Genomic DNA, 25,919 nt, shown 5'->3' with positions numbered 1-25,919 from the left:
CCCAAAACAAGACTATTTTATATGAATATATATTATTATATGAGTTTTTTTTTGGTTAACAATCCTAGAAATGTTGTGGAAAGTTCATATGTTCTCTGAATTGTTACAGAGATTGGAAAAATTATTCCCAATGTCCCAAATTATGTGAAGCAGATGGATTCCGGTGGCGCTACAAGGACATGGAAAAGAAAAATGATTGTTACACGGACAGATAATGTCAGGGATTATATTTCTGCGATGCCCCCCTCCCCCACCGCCTGGGGGTCGATATCAAAGCTCTAATCAGTAAAGGGGATGACATAGAGTTTCTCATTCCAGTGGTGTGGATTGAGATATATTAGGCAACATCTAAGGTTGATTTGTTTAAAGGGGATGTCCAATCACGATACATATCCCCTATCCACATAACACGAGAACGGGGGTCTGTTGTACCCCTGATGAATAAAGCATCCAGTTGTGGTGCTCTATTTATGTCCACTCCATTATTTTGTAGTACAATGGACTACCATTGTAGTGTATCGTGAAGGTCCCATCACTGAAACCCCCTACAATTAGCAAGTTAGTCCCTATCCTGTAAATAGGGGCTAATGTGTTGTGTCTGGACAACCCCCTTTAGGCTACTTTCACACTGTCAGCATTTGTTCAGTTTTTAATATCAGTATTTGTAAGCAAAACTCAAAGAAGATTTTGGAGTTCAAAGCACAGAAGAGATTCAGATGTTTCATTACAACTTTTCTCTGTGTAGGGTCCAATTCTGACTTTGGCCTTCAAATACTGATGTGAAATACTGATCAAGTACTGACAGTGTGAAGGTGGCCTATGGCAGCATGAACGCTGCTTTCATACGTGTGCTATCTGTTTTGTTGCAGATGTTACAACTGACACACTTATTTCAATGGATTCATGCACATGACTGTGTTTTTCACGTATCAGTGAGGTGGATGTAGAAAACTAAGAGCAGGTCCTATTCCTGCCCGTGTTTATGGCTCAGGTCATTCTATAGAAGCCTATGTAGATATAAACAATAAGGATATCATACGGATGACACACAGGAGTCATTAATCTGCTGTCCGAAGTTGCGGATCACTTGCTAGGTAACACAATCATGCAATCATTTAAAGTTTAATATGTTGGGATGAGATAGTAACTTAAAGTACATCTCCCAACAGGATGAAGGGTTGTAAACCCAGCACACTGACATTCAGGTGTGTGTGTCTTCTGGCAGGATCTGCTCTTCTGTTTGCTTCTTATTTCCTGTTTTTTTTTTTTTTTACAAAAAAAGGCTATTAAAATTATGCAAATGAGCCTGATGGGCTCCAGCCATTTTTTTTTCTCAATAACAAGGGCATAGAAAGCTCAAAGGGAACCTACCACCACAAATCTACCTATAAAGGTAGATTGGGTGGTAGGTGGATCAATAGGACATGAGGATAGCACTTTTAAGGGCTAATCCTCACGTCCCCGCACTTTTTTAGTAACTTTTATCAAACTTTTATGCTAATTTTATTATGCGGCTACTGGGTCGTGGAGTAGCCGCCTCTGAGGTTACACCAGGCGGCTACTCCACGCCCCGGTAGCCTCTTTTCTCCTCCTACTCACCATCTCCGGCGCGCAGCTGCTTGTAGCTGCGCGTCCTCGTCCGACGATCCTGCAGTGTGTGCATGCACAGAACAGCAGGCCCGCGCCTGCATGGTCACTGTTCCGAAGCCGGGGGCTGCACAGGTGCGTGCCTGCTGTTCTGCGCATGCGCAGACTGCAGGATCGTCGGACAAGACCTCAGATGCGGCTACCCCACGCCCCAGTAGCCGCATAATAAAGTTAGCATAAAAGTTTGATAAAAGTTACTAAAAAAGTGCGGGGACATGAGGATTAGCCCTTAAAAGGGCTATCCTCACGTCCCATTGATCCACCTACCACCGCTTCTACCTTTATAGGTAGATTTGTGGTGGTAGGTGCCCTTTAAAGAAGAGTGGATCCTGGCAGAGGGGGCACACACCAGTATGTCAGGGTTCTTTTTTTACAATTCTTCACCCTGGTGGTAGGTGTTCTTTAATATGTCAGCTTCCTTTTTTTTGTGGATCCATATAAACTGATGACACACTGACCATTTATATGGACATATGGCCCAGCAACAGATAATACATTGATGAAATACGGACCGCAATAATAGATGCACAACTGGGTTAGAGCACCTTCAAAATATTTTATTTGGTTGGTTAGTCCAAATATGAAGTGGTTCATGGAGGGACAACAAGTCACAAGGTCATTGATGAACATTGAACATTTTTTGGATCCTGGGTGTCAGTATTAATTAGCTGAGTGTGACTTTAAGTGGCTTTTTGATAGGTCTAATGTCACCAGAAGCCCAAATCTGCGATTTATTGTAGACAACTGCCAGCAAGGAACCCTACTATCATGACTTAGTAAAGCTGATCCAAGCTTAGCGCCACTGTATATATGACAAATGGGAAAAATACGCTGTTAAATGGACATTAAACTGTAAAACCGCGAGGCCTTCTACCTCCATATCCTTCTCCTGTGACAGAACTGCTTATACGCACACCGCGTATTGATTATACATATGTCTAAAATATAGGTTTGAACTCTCCAGCATCATTGATCGGGCAGAATCCTTGCAACAGACCACAAGATTAATTGCATAGAAATTGATCCGGCAATCTATGCAGTAGTCAGTGAGGACAGATGAAATGTGCGCCGCTACTGAACAGATCCTGTGATTGGCGTGATTTTCACGGAGTAGAGGATCAATCAAGCAAACGTTCAATCCATTAGGAGATCTTTTGATTGATTTTTTTTCCTACCTTATGAACTGATAATCTCCGTGACATCTTCTACTCCAAATTCTTAAAGGGGTTGTCCAGTTCACACACAAAGCTGCTTTAACACATATAATGTGCTCTATGGGGTAGGTCACTTAAGGAGTCAATCACTGCTCACAGGGGTGAGCTCAGTCCCAATGTAAAGATCAGTCAGTAACGTGCTCTGTGGGTGTCCCTGCTGAGGCCGGTGATCAGCTGCAAGGGTTACCTTACTATTTGGTGCATCACCAGCCAAATGGGAGTTTCAAGAGCCGCCAGCGATGGAATGGAAGAGGTAGATAGATAAAATGTTGAATTACATAAGAGGGACAACCCCTCTAATTGCAGTTTTGTGACAGGCCCTAAAAGTTTCCAATATATTGGAGATTCAATTCTTCACTACTTTCTAGATCTCTCAGTGAATGGTAACATGCCTATGCAATTTATTAAACATTACATTTCATAAGTGGGGGAGGCTGCTAAGCATTTCTTTAGTGAGGGGAGACTGCTGGGCATTTCATTAGTGGGGGAAGCTGCTGGACATTTCATTAGTAAGGGGAAGCTGCTGGCCATAACATTAGTGGGGGGAGGCTGCTGGCATTTTCATTAGTAAGGGGAGGATGCTGGGAATTTCATTAATGGGGAGGCTGCAGGGCATTTCATTAGTAAGGGGAGGCTGTTGGGCATTTCATTAGTGAGGGGAGGCTGCTGGGCATTTCATTAGTAAGAGGAGGCTCCTGGCCATTTAATTTCATAACTGGGATAGGCTTTTGCAGGACATTTCATTAGTGGGGGGAAACTGCTGTGCATTTCATTAGTGGAGGGAGGCTGCTGGGCATTTCATCAGTGAGAGGAGGCTGCTGGGCATTTCATCAGTGACAGGAGGCTGCTGGCCATATCATTTGTGAGGCAAGGCTTTGACCAATGCATTTCCAACCCTAGGCTTATACTTGAGTCAATACATTTTCCCAATTTTGGGGGGTAAAAATAGGTGCCTCGGCTTTTATTCAAGTCAGCTAATACTTGAGCATATATACAGCATTTTACACCAGTTTCTGTTAAGGAGCAGGGGCATTTTTCTGCCAAAACTCATGTTTTTCAGCATATGCAGACCCTTTAAAGTGCTTTTACTATTTGTTCCTCTATACTTGGGCTCCTCATACATTGGACAAGACACAGTATAAGCAGTAATCAGTTAAGGGTTTTCTACTTATAAATTTCCATTCCATCAGGAGATTAAACAACTGAAATATAAATCTGTTATTGAGCTTTATCTAGAGTAGCATTCAGTCCCTGTAACCTAGTGAATACACTTTGCAATATTCATTGTGGGGTAATTATGGTTAATATTGTGAACACATCTCCATTTTGTTTCTGAAGAATTGAAGTATCTAAGTCAACAGTTACTTAAGATGAAACTTGACAGTACTCATCATAATGCATCCAGGTCCTATGGGACTTGGGAAACAGTGTGGGTAGTCATAAAAGCTATGCAAAAGATAAGATGTTATCTTCAATTAACATATCAAGACACTTTCCATCAAAGTGACGTGAGAGTTGGATACTTTGCAGGAAGCTACAGTGCCCTCTACCTTCAATAACTCCCTGAGACTTCTGGGGATTGTGGCGATAACTTGCTTATATGAATGCATCTCATTATTGTGAAGAGATAATGGCATTATCATACTTTGAGTACAATCCAAAGACGAAGAAAATAAAGATTGGCAGGACAAAGCTTGTCAACGATTACAGGTAGGTCAATGTTATTAGAAGAATGATCAGGACCTTGGTGGTTCCATACAAAACTTGGTGGGAAGGAACTTTGAACTTCTTAAGACTCGGTCTGCATTATTGGTAATTACCCATTAAATAAGTAATTGGTCATTTATACAGGCTTTAATTTATAATACCGAAAGTGTATAACGCTTTCTCTCCAAATTCTAGAAAGAAGTACACTTAAAGGGAACTTGTCATCAGCAATTGGCCTAATAAACCACTTCCAGAATATTGTCAAGCAGCAGAACACCTTCTAGTTTTTGTTTCTTTCATGGTCCAGTGTGATGGCCTCATCCAGAAAATCAACTATAAAGTGAGATATAAATTGGCTGCATAAAGTCAAGGAGATAGAGAGTTTAGACACTGAAATCAAAAAGGGGAGTTGTGAATGCCTCCTCCTCTGTGATTGACATCATGCATTGGACTTCAGGAGATCTGGTTAGAGATGTCTCTGGATGCAGGACCATCAATTACAGTGAAGAGGCTTTATGAGGAAGAGATAGCTTGACTTCAGTGTTAAACTCTCCGCCTCCTTGACTTTATACGACCAGTTTACATCTTACTTTAAAGTTGATTTTCTGGATGATGCCACCACATTGGGTGAAAGAAACATGATCTGGAAGGTGTTGAACTGCATAGCAACATATTGGTAGTGGTTTATTAGTCCAATTTTTGATGCCAGGTTCCTTTTAAAATTGGGGTCTTGGTAAAAATCGCCATTGGTTGAATAAGCATTTGTCCAACCAGCTTACATGTATACCCCATCTGTCGGATCTTATCATATCAAGGAGATATCATAAATCGATGCCTCACTGCTCGTAGTCAATTTAGTTGTCATGATCCAAGAGAAACAAATAAGCAGAAGACTTACTTTCCTACACATTTCTAAATTAGGTAAAACCTGCATTCTATATTACAATAAAAAAAAACTTTCCAGAGAATAGAAGACTTATAGGTACGTTACCTCAGAAGGTTGCTCTATAGGTTGTGGTATAACCAACTGATTGTGATGCTGAAGAACAGTCTTCAAATAGTCTAACACTGTCTGGCAGGGCACTGTAAAAGAGAAAGAAGTCACATGTATGCCAACTAAAATAAAGCAACTCCTATCCGAACCAAATAAACAACATAAATCTACAATTTGTAGGAAAAAAATGGTGTGCTGTTTCTAGAATCATTGTAGAGTCTTATGAAGACATCGGGGCTCATTTACTTACCCGTCCTGTTGACGCCGCCAATCCGGAATGTCCGAAGAGGATTCAGAGATACTGCGATTCACTAAGATCGTGCGTCCAATTTCCTGCATGTGTGGCTTCCCCCGCTGAGATCCGCCGGAGTTCACCTTCTTCTTCCCGCTGCATGTGAGTGGTGATCTTGCGACACAATTTGGTTTTAAAATTCTGTGGTTCATCTGAATCAGTCGGGTGTCCGACGTCCATGCCCCCCGAGATGTATCTTATGCAAGCCGGCGCCGATGCGGCACAATCCGATCGCGTGTGCCGGAAACCCTGGGCAATTCAGGGCAAAATGGGAAAAAAAAAACCAAAACCCGACGGAAATGTGTCTGAACGACCCTTAGTAAATGTGCCCCATTAGGTGTAGTTAATAAAAGTTTAAAAAACTTTTCTGTCTGCCTTAAAGTAAAGAAACCAATCTTACTTTTAAATTCTGTTAAAAGTCCGCATTTCATTTTTATTCTCGTCTTCTAATGAAATGCAAATGAGGTCATTATAACCTTAATTACATTCATTCCAGATGGTTAATGTTTTGAGATTGAGCACAAATTTAAAGTCACTCTTAAATCTGACCTTAGCGACATATTTCCATGGTTTCACGACAAGTGGAAGTTTCGTCTAAGGCCACCGTGAGGTTCGCAAACAATGTCAATAATTCACACGATGCAATTGTATGAAAGTCAAAAAAGTGCTCAACTTTCTTACAATGATATTCTCATATTATTTCATATCTGCCATGAATATTTTAGCATTATTGACATTATAAACTGTATAACTCTCAGCTTTATGATAAACCAATGGGTTTCCAATTAAAGTGGATCAGTCGCAAAGGGACAAGTTAATGAAACATGTTCCCCATGACTGGGCCCTGCCGATAATGGGCATCATCCAGATATTTAGACATTGTATAATCAGTCTTTGTAAGTGTAGATCCTTTGTGTCAGCTTGCCTTGCTACACTATTGGGGAAATACTTGGGAGATGTCCTACGCTTCTTGTCTCCTGGTTGTTTCTACTGATGACAACCACCAATGGTAACCTGGTAGCTTCGAATTTTAGCAAGGTGGGTTAATGGTTAGCATTGCAGCCTTGCAGCACTGGGGACCTGGGTTCAAGTCCAAGGGTTTGTATGTCTTCTCCGTGTTTGTGTGGGTTTCCTCTGGGTACTCCGGTTTCTTCCCACACTCCAAAACATACTGGTAACTTGATTAGATTGTGAGCCCCATGGGGAAAGGGACTGATTTTGGAAGCTCTGTGCAGCTCTGCATAATCTGTGTGCGCTATATAAATAAAAGAATTATTATTATTACGTATATTTATGCTAAATGTGCTTGGAATCTGCTTAGAACAGTAGCCAAGACATTTATCCAGTGCTCTTCAGGTATGTGGTAGAGGTCCTAATAATCAGAATAAAATCCATGTACAATATTTGATGCCTTGGCAAATATACTATCCAGTGTGCAGTTGCATCTTTCCATCCCCAAAGTAGGTTTGAGCTGGTAACTATGCATGCACAACCCCTTTATATTGTCTTCCCAATAGGGGCTGCAACATTACCGATATGGCGCACTGACTTGGTGGGGGTATGTATAGAAGCCAGCTCATTGTTCTCTATTAGATGCTACTTGTAGATCAAACTGCATATTCCATGTGACGCATCCCCTTTAAACTCGATAATAATAACCAATAGCTACACAATTTCAGAAGATATTTTTGTTCTCCAAGGCAATCTAAAAGGAAGGGCGCGAATTGGAACACAGCCCTGATCAAAGATCATGAAAATGTAAGGGTATACTGTTATTTGCTGAAATTACAGACGTCTGCTGATGTGCCCTACTTTTCCCTGGTGACATGACAAATTTCTGTGCTTTATGCATGTGACGATCAATAGAGCATTGCAGTGCTATCAGAGTTCAATATAAAATCTGAAATATCCCACTTATCAATTTCATGAGCATCACAGAGAAGCAACACAATGAAAATCCATCGGTAACAGGAGAGTAACGGCATTCTTAATAACAGATTGGGGATATTATTTGTAGAATTAAATGACAAAAGCCTAAAATACCAAGCTGCAGGGTGACAATGTGTGATCTACAACAGTTTATTCAAATGGAGAAATATTCTCTCCTATCTAAAACCTTCCTTACAATTCTAATATTTGCAAAATGCTAAATACACTGTCCCCCACCTTCCAAACCTTCAAACGTAACCTGAAAACCCATCTTTTTAGGATTATCATATATCTATAGGGAATAATTAGATTGGTGAACTCTGCGATGGGTTTGAGCATAGGGTACTTGTATCCCACAAATTAGTACCACGGATGGACTCTTTCCTCTTCTATTGGACTAATAGCTAACACCAGCAGTCATCCGTGTCAAGCCACTTCCTCTTAATTTGCCTAGTAGACACGATCCCCAATCCCACTGATGGGTGCTTCAATGGTGAAACCCCCCCACAATGTGCAACTGAAACACCTCTTAAAGGATGGATTATGAGTGGTAAAATCACCATGTTCAGTAAAAGTTAGGGATATAAGTGCACCTAAACCAATAAGGTGGAAACACAAGAGTCATGGATGTTAGTTCTTCACCAAATATTGATGGTCAATCCTTGAGGGTCCTAGATAGTCCTAGATTATATTTACTACATAGCTCAGGACTTACTACACAGTTGCATATCTAGTTGCTTGAATTATGAAAGAGCTACACCATACTCAACTTTTAGGTATGTAGCCTTAGTAGGATTCAGGGGAAGGTGGAATGTATAGGACTTATTGTTGGTCCAGATCTCATCCCTAGGCATATTTGGGTTAGATATTTTCTTAAGTGTACAGATTTTTTGTGTTGATAGTGGATGAGACTGGAGTAGACACAACCTTCATATAAGACAATCGTTCTACTACAATAAAGAAAAATCTCTCCATAATAAAGGAAGAAAATCTGCCAAATACCTGGTATACTTTCTAATTTCCTTCGGAGCTCCTCATTTTCTTGCTGTAGACAGATGACTTCTTGTTCTAGCTCCTGACACCTTGGACAGTAACCTTCTTCCTCTTCATCGTCTTCCTCTTCCGGAAGGGTTGACGATGAAGGGTGACCATGTGATTCAGAGGTCGCAGGAGAAGCCCATCCACCCATTGTGTGCACTGGAGAAGACGAAAGAACATCCATGTCTGTCAAGTGACCATAATCACTTGAAGATGAGGTATTACGAGCAGGGAAGTTGCCAGCCAATAGGTAGTTTTGGAGTGAATCTGTGAAGACCCTCAAAAATGCTGAGGTCTGTTGCTTTTTTTGAATGTACTGCATTTCCACTTCTGGTTTGTCTGGCGATTGGCTGTGAAAGGCTTTACTATACTGGCATTGCTCTGACCTCTCACTGTAACCGTTATTTTCCTGTTTCACACATGACACCAGAGACTGGGAAGGCTTGGAGTCCAAAAGTTTCCCCCCACAGTTCAACAGGTTCAGTACTCTGCTACACTGCTGGGCAAAGGCATCAAGAATCATTCGGCTCTCTGCAAAAACAGAACAAAAATAGTAACAAAAACGGCACAAAAGCATCAAGAGAGAAGAAAATAAGCCTGCACGGGCCCGTTCCCTCATTAACTAAGAGAATTACCCGTTATTCAGTCTGACAAGAAACACAAGCTTTCACTGCAATGTAAAGTTAATTGCTTATGTTCCTATTGATTTGCATAATTAACAATGACATGTATTAACAGCAAGGAAATATAAATGTACCAAATCTTCTTGGCTTTCTTCAAGAAACCTTTCAAGTTAAAAGTAGTGTATTTATTACAAAGTGAGTGCACTTATACAATACAAAGACCAATTACAGCACCTTTCATGGGAAGGAACAGGGATTACAGAAAATTATATTTCAGTTATCGAAAGTCACATTGAAAATGAAGGTCCTCGTACACAAGAAGATTGTGGTCACCTATGTAATGTATATGGGGTTGTGCTGACCCTTTCCTAATAGATGACAGGAGAAAAGGAAAACACATGCATGGTCAGACAAACAAAATTTATAGAGGATTTGTGTGTTGTTGCTTGACAGCTATGGAAAGTAATTGCCTACCATAAATTTGGTCGTAAAGACCCAGATAATGTCTACACCTTAAGACTACTCTCAAATATTGTTGGTAGTATTCTAGTCCCTACCTGCTCCCTAAAAAGCTTAATACAGGCACACTCCTTTAGAATTTATCATCAGTCTCTAACCAATCAGAGCCCTGCTTTCATTTTCCTACACCTATTTATAAAATTAAAGCTGAGCTCTAAGTGGATTCCATGGGCAACTAGAACAGTTTTACTTCAAAAACCTAATGAAAAACATTCCCTACGTGTCCACAGTCAAGTGAACACCAAAAAACATCGCTTGACTGCTTTGCTGGGTCAAAATTTTGTTTTAATGGGTCCTGTAGTTTGTATAAATAACAAATAACTAATACTTACCATATTTTTCAGACTATAAGGCGCACAAAAAATCCTTGGATTTTCTCAGAAATCAAAGGTGCACCCTATAGTCCAGTGCGCCTTATATATGAACCGCACTTACAGACAACAGCTGCCTTGAACTGTGCACAGATCTGCCACCTGCTGGTCATTCATCCTTATAATCAGGTGCACCTTATAATCAGACGTGCCTTATATATGAACCTAGACATTTTAGCAGGCATTTATTGATGGTGCGCCTTATAATCCAGTGCACCTTATAATCCGGTGCATTTGTTCCTTTTTATGGTGCATTTGAATCAAAAATAGTGTAATCTGGAGCTAGTTCGTCATGAATTAAAGGTAATCTACCACCAGGATGAAGGATTGTAAACCAAGAACACTTACATGCTGGTGTGTGCCCCCTCTGGTGGGTTTAGCTCTTCTTTTTTAGCTTTTATTCCCTCGTTTTTGCAAATAAAATTATGCAAATGAATCTGACGTTCTCGGGCTTAATTAACACCTCAGGCTTATTTTCAGGATTTTTTAAGTTTTTCTTAGAAAAACAAGGGCATAAGAAGCTAAAAGAAGAGCGGTAGCTGCTAGATAGGGCAAACACCAGCATGTAAGTGTGCTGGGTTTACAATCCTTGATCCTGGTGGTAGATGTCCATTACAAGTAAAAGTCCAAGTAAAAGTGAAAGGGATGTGGCTGTTTGTCAAGGATTTACCATGATTTGAAAGAAAGATTGCTTTTTTGGGAATGTTGTAAAATCTTTGCTATTATTTAAAAGCTGAAAACATCTCAATACATTAGAGAGAACAAAAACATTGTGGCAACAATACAGTGCAGCTATTCCTTCTTTTAGTTTTCCAGTATAGTGTGTCTCTTATTGAAATTCTCTGTTCAGAATTTCACCGCTTTGTCTGGGCTCATAACTTTATGCTTGTGTTCCTCTCCATCTCATCGCCCTTACATATGTATCTTGCGCACTTGTCGTCAATGTCTTTACTACAGAAAGATCTGGGAAAGTGCTATTTCCCTTAACCAACACCTTAAAGAACATCTACCACCAGGATGAATGATTGTATAACCAACACAGTGACATACTGGTGTCTGCCCCCTCTGCCAGGATCCGCTATTTTGTCAGCTTACCGTATTATTCATTGTTTTTTACAAAACAATTGGTGTCAATGGAGTCTGTAGCCCCTCAGGCTCATTCTCATAATTTTTAAAGCCTATTTTCTTAAAAATAAGGGCATAGGAAGCTTAAAAAAGAGCAGAACCTGCTAGAGGGAGCACACACTGGTATGTAAATGTGCTTGGTTTACAATCCTTCATCCTGGTGGTAAATGTATTTTACCATAATCTGGACAAGTTGTACAAATCTCAATAATCAACTGGGGTCGACAAAGAGTACAGGAAATTATCTCTCACTGTTCCATGCAAGTTAACCCCTTCCCGACGCGCGCGCCGGGTCCGGGTGCATGGAGAGGGCTCGCGGGCCGAGCCCTCTCCATAGCCGGTAAGTCTTTGCTGCATATTGCAGAAAAGGCTTACCGGTAACACCCGCGATCGGTGCTAGCACCGATCGCGGGTGCTTTCACTACAATCGCCGCCGGCAATGCCGCCATCTTGCCGCGGATCATCGCTCCCCGATGACGTCACGGGGAGCGGTGATCCATTGCCATGACAGCTTCAGGCCTCACGGAGGCCCGAAGCTGTCTCGTTTTAACCCATTCATTACAATGTGCTATCAGCACATTGTAATAAATGAGGAGTAAAATCCCCATATACTGCCATATTGCAGTATGGCAGTATATGGTAGGATCGATCAGACAACCTAGGGTTAAAGTACCCTAGGGAGTCTGAAAAATAGTAAAAGTAAAAGTAAAAAAAAGTTAAAAAAAATTATAATAAAAAAACCTAAAAATTCAAATCAGCCCCCTTTCCCTAGAACTGATATTAATATTAATAAACAGTAAAAATCATAAACACATTAGGTATAGCCGCGACCGAAAATGTCCGATCTATCAAAATATAATAACAGTTTTTCGCTGCGTTTAACCCCGTAACGGAAAATAGCGTCGAAAGTCAAAAATGAAATTGTTATGCCATTTTGGAAAATATAAAAAAATTAATAAAAAGTGATCAAAAGGTCGCACAGTCCTAAAAATGATAGCAATGAAAACGCCATCAAAAGTCGCAAAAAAAATGACACCACCCACAGCTCTGTACACCAAAGTATGAAAAAGTTATTGCCGCCAGAAGACGGCAAAATCAAAAAAAAAATTTTTGTACAGGAGGTTTTAATTTTTTTAAATGTATGAAAACATTATAAAACCTATACAAATTTAGTATCCACATAATTGTAGCAACCCAAAGAATAAAGTAGACATGTCATTTGGGGCACACAGTGAAAGCTGTAAAATCCAAGCCCACCAGAAAACGTTGCAAATGTGTTTTTTCACCATTTTCACTGCATTTGGAATTTTTTCCTGCTTCCCAGTACGCACCATGGAATATTAAATACCGTCACTACGAAGTGCAATTTGTTACGCAGAAAATAAGCCATAACACAGCTCTTTATGTGGAAAAATAAAAAAGTTATAGATTTTTGAAGGTGGGGAGTGAAAAATGGAAGTGAAAAAACTAAAAAAGGCCAAGTCGTTAAGGAAAAGGAAAAGGTTAAAGGAAATCTACCATCAGGATCAAGGATTGTAGACCAAGCACACTGTATGCACCCTCTGGCAGGATGTGCACTTTTTTTTAGCTTCTTATGCCCTGGTTGAAAAAAAAAAAAGAGTTTAAAATTAAGCAAATGAGTCTGAGGGGCTCCCAGCTCCATAGGTGTTAATGGAGCCTGGAGCCCCTCAGATTCATTTGCATAATTTTTGTTTAGTTTATTGAAAACAAGGGCATACGAAGCTAAAACAAGAGTGGATCCTGCCAAAGGGGCACAAACCAGTATGTCAGTGTGCTTGGTTTACAATTCTTGATCCTGGCGTTAGATGTCCTTTAAGAAAGCAGTGTAATTGAGAAGAAAACATGTATAACTAATAGAGATGAGCGAGCACTAAAATGCTCGGGTACTCGTTATTCGAGACGAACTTTTCCCGATGCTCGAGTGCTCGTCTCGAATAACGAGCCCCATTGAAGTCAATGGGAGACTCGAGCATTTTTCAAGGGGACCAAGGCTCTGCACAGGGAAGCTTGGCCAAACACCTGGGAACCTCAGAAAAGGATGGAAACACCACGGAAATGGACAGGAAACAGCAGGGGCAGCATGCATGGATGCCTCTGAGGCTGCTTAATCGCTCCATTATGCCAAAATTATGGGCAACAGCATGGCCATGACAGAGTGACCGAATGAGGCTAGATAGCATCTAAAACATCCAATAATTGACCCTGACACTATAGGGGACGGCATGCAGAGGCAGCGGCAGCGGCAGCAGCGGAAGGCTAGAGAGTGGCATGGCAACATACCCTAAATGGACTCAGGCTTCAAACCAATGGGTGGCAGAGAGGAACCAAAGGAGGTGAGCAAGAAGCGCTCAAATAATATCGGTACATGATAAAAGTTTGCCAGTATATTTTGTGGATTACACAGCAGGGTGGCGACAAAGTTAACATGAAAGCCATGAAAACAACCCAAAATTCTGCCTGACACAGCTCGTTTGATAAGGGGACCATGTATGGAGGCAGTGAACTAGTAGTAGATTAAAGGTGCTGCAGTTAAAACTATGTTAGTTGGATCTTGGCATGGAGCTGGCGCTCCGCTGCCAGGCGAGCTTTCGCCAATCCAAGCCCCTGTCTCTAGGCTACTCCCCAAACAGCACTTCTAAGAACCTTTTGTATAAGATCAAGTGTAGTAGCGTTCTTATAAGTTTGGGATATGGCGGGTGAGGGGAATGTAAACAGATGCGCAAGAAGCGCTGAAATAATATCGGTAAATGATAAAAGTTTGCCAGTATATTTTGTGGATTACACAGCAGGGTGGCGACAAAGTTAACAAGTTTGATGTGGAATGCCCTGTAATAGCTCTTGGGCGGTGTGCCTTTTATCGCCTAGGCTCAGCAGTTTGAGCACCGCCTGCTGTCGCTTAGCGACGGCACTGCTGCTGTGCCTAGAGCTACCGACTGATGGCGCCATGGCCACGGATGGTAATTCGGAGGAGGAGGAGGTGGAGGAGGGGTGGGAGGAGGAGGAGGTATACTAGGCCTTTGAGACCTGGACCGAGGTAGGCCCCGCAATCCTCTGCATCGGCAGTATATGACCAGCCCCAGGGTCAGACTCGGTCCCAGCCTGCACCAAGTTAAGTGTAGTAGCGTTCTTATAAGTTTGGGATATGGCGGGTGAGGGGAATGTAAACAGAAGCGCAAGAAGCGCTGAAATAATATTGGTAAATGATAAAAGTTTGCCAGTATATTTTGTGGATAACACAGCAGGGTGGCGACAAAGTTAACAACTTTAATGTGGAATCCATAAAAACAACCCAAATTTCTGCCTGACACACCTCGTTTGATAAGGGGACGATGTATGGAGGCAGCTATATGGACGACTTTTGGAGGTAGCAATGGAGACAACGTGTGGAGGCTGCTATGGAGACAATTTAATTTGGATAGTGCCTGTATGTGGCAGTCCAAAAAAGTTTTCAAACCAGAGGAGCAGGTAGGTGGCCCTCCAGAAAAATGAAATAGATTGAGTGCCTGTATGTGGCAATCCAAAAAAGTTTTCAAACCAGAGGAGCAGGTAGGTGGCCCTCCAGAAAAATGAAATAGATTGAGTGCCTGTATGTGGCAGTCCAAAAAAGTTTTCAAACCAGAGGAGCAGGTAGGTGGCCCTCCAGAAAAATGAAATAGATTGAGTGCCTGTATGTGGCAGTCCAAAAAAGTTTTCAAACCAGTGGAGCAGGTAGGTGGCCCTCCAGAAAAATGAAATAGATTGAGTGCCTGTATGTGGCAGTCCAAAAAAGTTTTCAAACCAGAGGAGCAGGTAGGTGGCCCTCCAGAAAAATGAAATAGATTGAGTGCCTGTATGTGGCAGTCCAAAAAAGTTTTCAAACCAGAGGAGCAGGTAGTTGGCCCTCCAGAAAAATGAAATAGATTGAGTGCCTGTATGTGGCAGTCCAAAAAAGTTTTCAAACCAGAGGAGCAGGTAGGTGGCCCTCCAGAAAAATGAAATAGATTGAGTGCCTGTATGTGGCAGTCCAAAAAAGTTTTCAAACCAGAGGAGCAGGTAGGTGGCCCTCCAGAAAAATTGAATAGATTGAGTGCCTGTATGTGGCACTCCCAAAAATTGTTTAAAACAGAGGACCGGGTAGGTGGCCCTCCAGAAAAATTAAATGCATAAAGTACTATAGCTAGAGCCAGTGGGCCCTGTCAAAAAATAGCCAGTTTCCTCTGCTTTAGTGTACAAAGAGGAGGAGAAGGAGGAAAATGAGGAGGAGGAGGAGTGCATAAATTATTCAGGTTGAGCTTCCTTCACCTGGTGGAGATTGGAAATTATGAGAAATCCAGGCTTTATTCATCTTAATAAGCGTCAGCCTGTCAGCGCTGTCAGTCGACAGGCGTGTAAGCTTATCGGTGATGATGCCACCAGCTGCACTGAAAACCCGCTCGGACAATACGCTAGCGGCAGGGCAGGCAAGAACCTCCAAGGCGTACAGCGCCAGTTCGTGCCACATGTCCAGCTTTGAAACCCAGTAGTTGTAGGGAGCTGTGTGATCATTTAGGACGATGGTATGGTCAGCTACGTACTCCCTCACCATCTTTCTGTAAAGATCAGCCCTACTCTGCCGAGACTGGGGACAGGTGACAGTGTCTTGCTGGGGTGACATAAAGCTGGCAAAAGCCTTGTAAAGCGTACCCTTGCCAGTGCTGGACAAGCTGCCTGCTCGCCTACTCTCCCTCGCTACTTGTCCCGCAGAACTACGCACTCTGCCGCTAGCGCTGTCAGAAGGGAAATAGTGTTTCAGCTTGTGCACCAGGGCCTGCTGGTATTCATGCATTCTCACACTCCTTTCCTCTCCAGGGATGAGAGTGGAAAGATTTTGCTTGTACCGTGGGTCCAGGAGAGTGAATACCCAGTAATCGGTGCTGGAATAAATTCTTTGAACGCAAGGGTCACGGGATAGGCAGCCTAGCATGAAATCTGCCATATGCGCCAGAGTACCAACGCGTAAGAATTCACTCCCCTCACTGGCCTGACTGTCCATTTCCTCCTCCTCCAACTCCTCTTCTTCTGCCCATACACGCTGAACAGTGAAGGACTCAACAATGGTCCCCTCTTGTGTCTCGCCAACATTCTCCTCCTCATCCTCCTCCACCTCCACCTCCTCCGATATGCGCTGAGAAACAGACCTAAGGGTGCTTTGGCTATCAACAAGGGAATCTTCTTCCCCCGTCTCTTGTGACGAGCGCAAAGCTTCCGACTTCATGCTGATCAGAGAGTTTTTCAACAGGCCAAGCAGCGGGATGGTGAGGCTGATGATGGCGGCATCGCCACTGACCATCTGTGTTGACTCCTCGAAGTTACTCAGCACCTGACAGATATCAGACATCCACGTCCACTCCTCATTGTAGACTTGAGGAAGCTGACTGACCTGACTACCAGTTCTGGTGGAAGTTGACATCTGGTAGTCTACAATCGCTCTGCGCTGCTGGTAAACTCTGGATAACATGGTTAATGTTGAATTCCACCTCGTGGGCACGTCGCACAACAGTCAGTGAGCGGGCAGTTGGAGGCGGCGCTGCGCTGCCCTGAGAGTGGCAGCATCTGTGCTGGACTTCCTGAAATGCGCACTGATGCGGCGCACCTTTGTGAGCAAATCAGACAGATTGGGGTATGTCTTGAGGAAACGCTGAACTATCAGATTTAACACATGGGCCAGGCATGGCACATGTGTCAGTCTGCCGAGTTGCAGAGCCGCCACCAGGTTACGGCCGTTGTCACACACAACCATGCCTGGCTTCAGGTTCAGCGGTGCCAGCCACAGATCAGTCTGCGCCGTGATGCCCTGTAATAGCTCTTGGGCGGTGTGCTTTTTATCGCCTAGGCTCAGCAGTTTGAGCACCGCCTGCTGTCGCTTAGCGACGGCACTGCTGCTGTGCCTAGAGCTACCGACTGATGGCGGCATGCCCACGGATGGTAGTTCGGAGGAGGAGGTGGAGGAGGGGTGGGAGGAGGAGGAGGCATAGTAGGCCTGAAAGACCTGGACCGAGGTAGGCCCCGCAATCCTCGGCGTCGGCAGTATATGACCAGCCGCAGGGTCAGACTCGGTCCCAGCCTCCACCAAGTTAACCCAATGTGCCGTCAGCGATATATAGTGGCCCTGCCCGGCAGCACTCGTCCACGTGTCCGTGGTCAGGTGGACCTTGTCAGAAACGGGGTTGGTCAGGGCACGGATGATGTTGTCTGACACGTGCTGGTGCAGGGCTGGGACGGCACATCGGGAAAAGTAGTGGCGGCTGGGGACCGAATACCGAGGGGCGGCCGCTGCCATGAGGTTGCGAAAGGCCTCGGTCTCTACTAGCCTATAGGGCAGCATCTCCAGGCTAAGCAATCTGGAGATGTGGACATTAAGGGCTTGGGCGTGCGGGTGGGTTGCACTATATTTCCGTTTCCGCTCCAGCGTCTGGGGTATGGAGAGCTGAACGATGGTGGATGCTGTGGAGGATCGTGGAGGCGACAATGGGGTTTTTGTGCCAGGGTCCTGGGCAGGGGGCTGACTATCAGCTGAAACAGGGGAAGGAGCAGTGGTGTGCACGGCCGGAGGTGAACGGGCTTGCCACTGAGTGGGGTGTTTAGCATTCATATGCCTGCGCATACTGGTGGTAGTTAAGCTAGTAGTGGTGGAACCCCTGCTGATCCTGGTTTGGCAAAGGTTGCACACCACAGTCATCCGGTGTTTCCTTAAAGAACCTCCAGACTTCTGAAAATCTAGCCCTCGCCGCGGGAGCCCTCGCCACGGGAGCTTCACTACGTGACACATTTGGCGCTGATGCACCTGCTCTGGCCCTGCCTCTCCGTCTGGCCCCACCACTGCCTCTTCCAACCTGTTCTGGTCGAGGACTCTCCTCCGTCTCAGAAGCACTGTGTTCACCCGGCCTCTCAACCCAGCTTGGGTCTGTCACCTCATCATCCTCCGATCCCTCAGTCTGCTCCCCCCTCGGACTTCCTGCCCTGACAACAACTTCACCACTGTCTGACAACCGTGTCTCCTCATCGTCGGACACCTCTTTACACACTTCTTCCACTACGTCAAGAAGGTCATCATCACCCACAGACTGCGACTGGTGGAAAACCTGGGCATCGGAAAATTGCTCAGCAGCAACCGGACAAGTGGTTTGTGACTGTGGGAAAGGTCCAGAAAACAGTTTCTCAGAGTATGCCAGTTCAAATGCCAAATTTTCCTGGGAGGGGGCAGACTGGGGGGGAGGAGGCTGAGGTGCAGGAGCTGGAGGAGTGCCGATTTCGGTGACATGGGTGGACTGCGTGGAAGTCTGACTGGTGGACAAATTGCTCGAAGCATTGTCGGCAATCCACGACATCACCTGTTCGCACTGTTCTGGCCTCAACAGTGCTCTACCACGAGTCCCAGTAACTTCAGACATGAACCTAGGGAGTGTAGCTCTGCGGCGTTCCCCTGCTCCCTCATAAGCAGGTGGTGTCTCACCCCGCCCAGGACCACGGCCTCTGACCCCTGCAGTAGTTGGACGCCCACGTCCCCGCCCTCGTCCTCTACCCCTAGCCCTCGGGTTAAACATTTTGAAAATGAAAGTTATAACTTTAATTTTTTTTTAACTTTTTTTTGTGTTTTTTAGTTTTTTTTTGTGTTTTTTAGTTTTTAAAACCAAACAATGCTATCCTATTGCTATGGCTATTTTCTAGCCAAGTATGAAAGCACACTACTATGCCAGATGAGATGACGCTGAGTTATGAAAAAATAAACGTAAAATAAAAAGAAACTGGCAGACTGTGCCTAATTGAAATCCAACCCCTAATAAATTTTCCCACTTCGGTCTTTGCGATGGATATGTGCGTCACTAAGCGCTAAACACAGCGGTCGCAAGTCTCACTACAAATTCCTGACAATTGGCTAGTAGATGCACTGCAGCAAGAACAGCCACCAGCAGATCAACCAGAAATAAAATATATATAACGCTATTGTAGGCGTAAGTAAGCCGTTTGGATTCTCCTTTGGCTATTTTCTAGCCAAGTATGAAAGCACACTGATGAGATGACGCTGAGTTATGAAAAAATAAACGTAAAATAAAAAGAAACTGGCAGACTGTGCCTAATTGAAATCAAACCCCTAATAAATTGTCCCAGTTTGGTGTTTGAGGTGGATATGTGTGTCACTAAGAGCTAAACACAACGGTAGCAAGTCCCCCTGCAAATTCCTCACAATATGGTACTAGCTGCACTACTAGTGCCAGCAAGCCCAGCCACAAGCAAACAAAAAAAAAAAAAGTATAACGTTATTGTAGCCCTAAGAAGGGCTGTTGGGTTCTTGTTGAATCACTCCTGCCTAACACTATTCTAATAGAACACCCTAACGCTTTCCCTGACCAGCAGCAGCTCTCTCCCTAGCGGCATCCAGACACAGAATGATCCGAGCAGCGCGGGCAGCGGCTAGTCTATCCCAGGGTCACCTGATCTGGCCAGCCAACCACTGCTATCGACGTGTAAGGGTACCACGTCATGCTGGGTGGAGTGCAGAGTCTCCTGGCTTGTGATTGGCTCTGTTTCTGGCCGCCAAAAAGCAAAACGGCGGGAGCTGCCATTTTCTCGAGCGGGCGAAGTATTCGTCCGAGCAACGAGCAGTTTCGAGTACGCTAATGCTCGAACGAGCATCAAGCTCGGACGAGTATGTTCGCTCATCTCTAATAACTAACAAAACCTATTTATAACACATTTTTCTCTTAACCTATGTTTATATTATAATTGGTATCAATATTAATCATGTAAGTAGCGGCTTTTTAAAATTGTCTTCCTTCATGATTGTATTCAATGAGTTCATATTTCTGTACCGCTCATCAACACGTATACCTTTAGTGTGACCCGCACTGTATATAAAAGGGCTTTATACATACATTTATCTCACGGACGCATTTACATGTAAAAGCATTTGTATGTAAATCTGTCAGACGCCATGTACAGAAGTAATTGCTTTCCCTTGCACTGGGCGTTCGTGGGACAATCTGCATTGGAAAGTGTACACTTTACATATTCCGTACATTATCTCAAGATTTTTCTTTGATACGTCTACAAGGAAAAAATAAGCATAAGTATAAAAATGCATTTGGTGGTGACATAGAGAGAGCAGGGGCCACGTGCTACGCTCCGAAAATCCATTCTTATTCTTTAACCCATTTATGATTTTGCAAATATTTGATTTATATTAGGTAATAACTGCGGCGAGGAAGCAGAGGCGACCCCTCCCCCCCCCCCCCCCCCCGCTTTACTAATACAACGACAAATATTCTCTGTATCACAGCACAAGCAGATATTTGTAACCCTCATCTTCATATCATAAACCTTCCTCAAATATTTAATGTAGGAAATCACACAGAATTACAGGTAATTAAAGCAGGATTATTGTAGTGTTTATTTTGTAGTCTATTAAAGGGTTGTATGAGATTAAAACACCTGTCACTTTTGTCCATAGGTTGTCTGTGGCATTTTAGTTTAATTTCATGAAATGCAATACCAGATACAACCTGTAGACAAGACTGGCACTGTTTTGGGAAGAAAGCTTATAAATGTCATTTCCTAATGATGTACTACCCCTTTAACTATTATATGACATCCAATATTGGGTCTTCATGGATTATGCTGAATATGTTTTCATAGCCAATCAGGGATTATGAGAGGTTGCTTTCACCTTGGTACAACATTTTAAATGAAATGTCTGTCTGGGTATCATAGATCAAAAAGTAAGGATTAGAATAAGATTACATTAATCCAAGGAATGTGAGTAATTAATGGTTATCATGGAGCTGAGGTTGGGTACACACAGTGGTGTAACTAGGAGAGACAGGGCCCCATAGCAGTCTACTGCATGGGGCCCCCCTTTCCACTTAAAAAATATACATATTAGTATACTCACACATATAAATACACTCATGTCCATATACACACACATACAGTGCCATATGCAACATACTCAGGTACAGTGTATACAAACACCATATACACATCACAGATACTGCATATATACACTCACCCGCCACTTTATTAGGTACACCTGTTCAACTGCTCGTTAACACTTAATTTCTAATCAGCCAATAACATGGCGGCAACTTAGTGCATTTATGCATGTAGACATGGTCAAGACAATCTCCTGCAGTTCAAACCAAGCATCAGTATGGGGAAGAAAGGTGATTTGAGGCCTTTGAACGTGGCATGGCTGTTGGTGCCAGAAGGGCTGGTCTGAGTATTTCAGAAACTGCTGATTTACTGGGATTTTCACGCACAACCATCTCTAGGGCTTACAGAGAATGGTCCGAAAAAGAAAAAACATCCAGTGAGCGGCAGTTCTGTGGGCGGAAATGCCTTGTTGATGCCAGAGGTCAGAGGAGAATGGGCAGACTGGTTCGAGCTGATAGAAAGGCAACAGTGACTCAAATCGCCACCCGTTACAACCATGGTAGGCAGAAGAGCATCTCTGAACGCACAGTACGTCGAACTTTGAGGCAGATGGGCTACAGCAGCAGAAGACCACACCGGGTGCCACTCCTTTCAGCTAAGAACAGGAAACTGAGGCTACAATTTGCACAAGCTCATCGAAATGGGACAGTAGAAGATTGGAAAAACGTTGCCTGGTATGATGAGTCTCGATTTCTGCTGCGACATTCGGATGGTAGGGTCAGAATTTGGCATCAACAACATGAAAGGATGGATCCATCCTGCCTTGTATCAACGGTTCAGGCTGGTGGTGGTGGTGTCATGGTGTGGGGAATATTTTCTTGGCACTCTTTGGGCCCCTTGGTACCAATTGAGCATGGTTGCAATGCCACAGCCTACCTGAGTATTGTTGCTGACCATGTCCATCCCTTTATGAGCACAATGTACCCTGTAACATCTGATGGCTACTTTCAGCAGGATAATGCGCCATGTCATAAAGCTGGAATCATCTCAGACTGGTTTCTTGAACATGACAATGAGTTCACTGTACTCAAATGGCCTCCACAGTCACCAGATCTCAATCCAATAGAGCATCTTTGGGATGTGGTGGAACAGGAGATTCGCATCATGGATGTGCAGCCGACAAATCTGCGGCAACTGTGTGATGCCATCATGTCAATATGGACCAAAATCTCTGAGGAATGCTTCCAGCACCTTGTTGAATCTATGCCACGAAGAATTGAGGCAGTTCTGAAGGCAAAAGGGGGTCCAACCCGTTACTAGCATGGTGTACCTAATAAAGTGGCCGGTGAGTGTACATCACAGTATATGTTATATACATATTATGCTGGACATGTGCAGTACAATATAGATATAATGGTGCACATCCTCCAAGCTTTATTGTGTTAGGTCAGATGACGGCGCCCCATAGCGGCTGCTACCGCTATAGTTAAGCCCCTGGGTACACATCATTGAGGGGACTCAGCTCACCTCTTTTCTCTTCTTCTGCTCTTTATAATGGTCACACTGACTATGCTCATACCTCCCAACTTTTTTATTAAGAGTTCCCCCACACTGTATAACTTCTGTGCAGTCTTCCTGTGGTGCCCACTATGGATTCCCATTTATAATACCCTATAATCTGGACCACCATCTAAGTTTGGCCCGCCTGCCATGAACCTATTTAAGTCCCCACTCTTATAATGTCTCCCTTTCCTTTACCCCCCTACAATTCCACCTTCCCTTTAAAGTTCTCTTCACCCATCAATGCTCCTACTATCTGTAACTTTTATAGTGCCCCTTATGTTCACCTCTCCCATTGTTCCCCTCACACCCCTTTTGGTTGTAAAATAATAAAAACCTACCTCTTGTCTCTCATTTCAGTCTATGACCCAATCCGTGCTCTTCGATCGGCCAGTGATGTTAGACTAATCAAATCAAACCTCTCACTTATGTCTCCAGGATTTCTCCTGAGCTGCACCAATCCTCTCGAATGCCCTTCTCCAAACTCTCAGACTAATACTCAACCTCCTAATATTTCAGAAAAGCTATTAAAACCCATCTCTCTAGGCAGGCCTATCACACTCGCTAAATTCCAACTCTCTCTTTACTAACCGGTACTATGTCCTCCTCCCATCCCTTATCCAGTAAACATCAGATATAAACCAAGCTCCAGGCTTCTCTGCAGTCACTTGCACTTTGCACCTTGTACATAAGTTGGAGGCTGATGGCTGGTTCAAGCAGCAGAATTTTTATTTACAGGCGGTCCCCTACTTAAGGACACCCGACTTACAGACAACCCATAGTTACAGACGGACCCCTCTGCCCCATGTGACCTCTGGTGAAGCTCTCTGGATGTTACTATAGTCCCAGACTGCAATGATCAGCTGTAAGATGTCTGTAATGAAGCTTTATTGATAATTCTTGGTCCAATTACACCAAAAATTTTGAAACTCCAATTGTCACTGGGGCAAAAGAAAAAAAATTGTCTAGAACTTCCATTATAAAATATACAGTTTCGACTTACATACAAATTCAACTTAAGAACAAACCTCCAGACCCTATCTTGTATGTAACCCGGGGACTGCCTGTATTAAATTATTTTATATGGTTCCCTTATAAAGAATGACTGGACCATTAAACAAGCTCTTATACCTACTGTGTCACCCCCTCATCCTCATAGACTGTAAGCTCTTGTGTCACCCCCTCATCCTCATAGACTGTAAGCTCTTGTGTCACCTCCTCATCCTCATAGACTGTAAGCTCTTGTGTCACCCCCTCATCCTCATAGACTGTAAGCTCTTGTACCCTCCCTTCATCCTCAAATACTGTAAGCTCTTGTGCCCTCCCTTCATCCTCATAGACTGTAAGCTCTTGTGTCACCCCTCATCCTCATAGACTGTAAGCTCTTGTGTCACCCCCTAATGCTCATAGACTGTAAGCACTTGTGTCACACCTTCATCCTCATAGACTGTAATCTCTTGTGTCGCCCCCTCATCCTCATAGACTGTAAGCTCTTGTGTCACCCCCTCATCCTCATAGACTGTAAGCTCTTGTGTCACCCCCCTCATCCTCATAGCCTGTAAGCTCTTATGCCACCTCATCCTCATAGACTGTAAGTTCTTGTGTCACCCACTCATCCTCATAGCCTGTAAGCTCTTGTGTCACCCCCTCATCCTCATAGACTGTAAGCTCTTGTGTCACCCCCCTCATCCTCATAGCCTGTAAGCTCTTATGCCACCTCATCCTCATAGACTGTAAGCTCATGTGTCACCCACTCATCCTCATAGCCTGTAAGCTCTTGTGTCACACCTTCATCCTCATAGCCTGTAAGCTCTTGTGTCACACAGGCTCCCTGCTTCACTGTCATTTAGTTATTGAATTTCATTATGAATAATGAGCTAACAGCTCTCTGTCTTTATACTTATGGTATGGAGGTTATAAACACATAATATAACCAGAATGCTCTGTCTCTAAATGGTCATGTGCTGTTGTTCTGTGGCATCATGGGATTGACAGCAAACCAGAGCAAGTATAGTATGTATAAAGTGTACAGAGTAGGAATGGAAAGTTACTCTTTAAATGTATTACTAGTCATAATTATGCTGGTCGCTACAGACACATATCAGTCAGCAGCAGCTAAGCAAGTAGGAAAACAGAAAATCTATTAACACATATAAAGTAAGGTCAGATAAATATACAGATGGTCCCCTATTTAAGGAGACCTGACTTACAGACGACCCCGAGTTAAAGACAGACTCCTCTTCCAACTGTGACCTCTGGTGGTTCCATTACAGAAAAAAATTTTGAAACTCCAATTATCACTGGGGCAAAAAGTTTTTTGTCTGGAGCTACAATTATAAAATATTCAGTTTCAACTTACATACAAATTCAACTTAAGAACAAACCTATAGAACCTGTCTTGTACATAACCCGGGGACTTACATACCTGTTCTGATTCTGCTGTATAAAAACGAAGTTTATGATATCAAAAGAGAGAAATACAAGAGTGTAGGGAGCGTGCATTTTGGAATGTGTGTCTATGTACCCCATAGCATTGCTCAGGGGGCTCTCACCCCCATCATTAATGACCATGTAACATTAGGCATAATGTAACTATCATAAATTACCTGCAAATCATTAACATGCTGAGCACCGCGCTCTTTAAGCCTATAGTAATTGCACATGTAATTATTTTCAGCGCCAAAGTTAACCGGTGTATTTTATTTTTTTTTTTGGGTACAATTTTTCTGCAACTGACTAAACTAAAGCACAAAGACAACAGTTAATTAGATGTGCGGAACTAGACAATTTAATTTGCATTACACCAAAGTTTTATGTTGCTAAAGCAATTAAGGATCCATTTTGCAGAACATGAAACAGTAAATGGAGCGCTCGCATCTCCCCGCAGCAGCGCTAACACCTTAACTACTTAGAGAGGGAGACAGAACAGGCTGAGTTATCTGCTTCGTGTCTTAAAGGGGTTGTCCGTATGTTGAAAAACATGGCCGCTCT

The 25,919-nt window shown here is 43.4% G+C and overlaps 1 protein-coding gene across 2 annotated transcripts in view; it reads right to left on the bottom strand.

Annotated features, from left to right (window-relative positions):
• BEND4 (BEN domain containing 4) overlaps window positions 1-25,919 on the bottom strand; it is a 122,675-nt gene that overhangs the window by 28,661 nt on the left and 68,095 nt on the right. For both annotated transcript variants that reach the window (XM_072124992.1, XM_072125000.1), the window contains exons 3-4: window positions 8,786-9,352; window positions 5,560-5,651 (exon numbers count right to left, since the gene is read on the bottom strand). In XM_072124992.1, coding sequence (XP_071981093.1) covers window positions 5,560-5,651; window positions 8,786-9,352 — 659 coding nt within the window. The remainder of the gene's footprint in view (window positions 1-5,559; window positions 5,652-8,785; window positions 9,353-25,919) is intronic.

Source organism: Engystomops pustulosus, chromosome 1 (assembly GCF_040894005.1).
Source record: "Engystomops pustulosus chromosome 1, aEngPut4.maternal, whole genome shotgun sequence".
Classification (NCBI taxonomy): Eukaryota; Metazoa; Chordata; class Amphibia; order Anura; family Leptodactylidae; genus Engystomops; species Engystomops pustulosus.
This window is presented reverse-complemented; position numbering and strand designations above follow the sequence as displayed.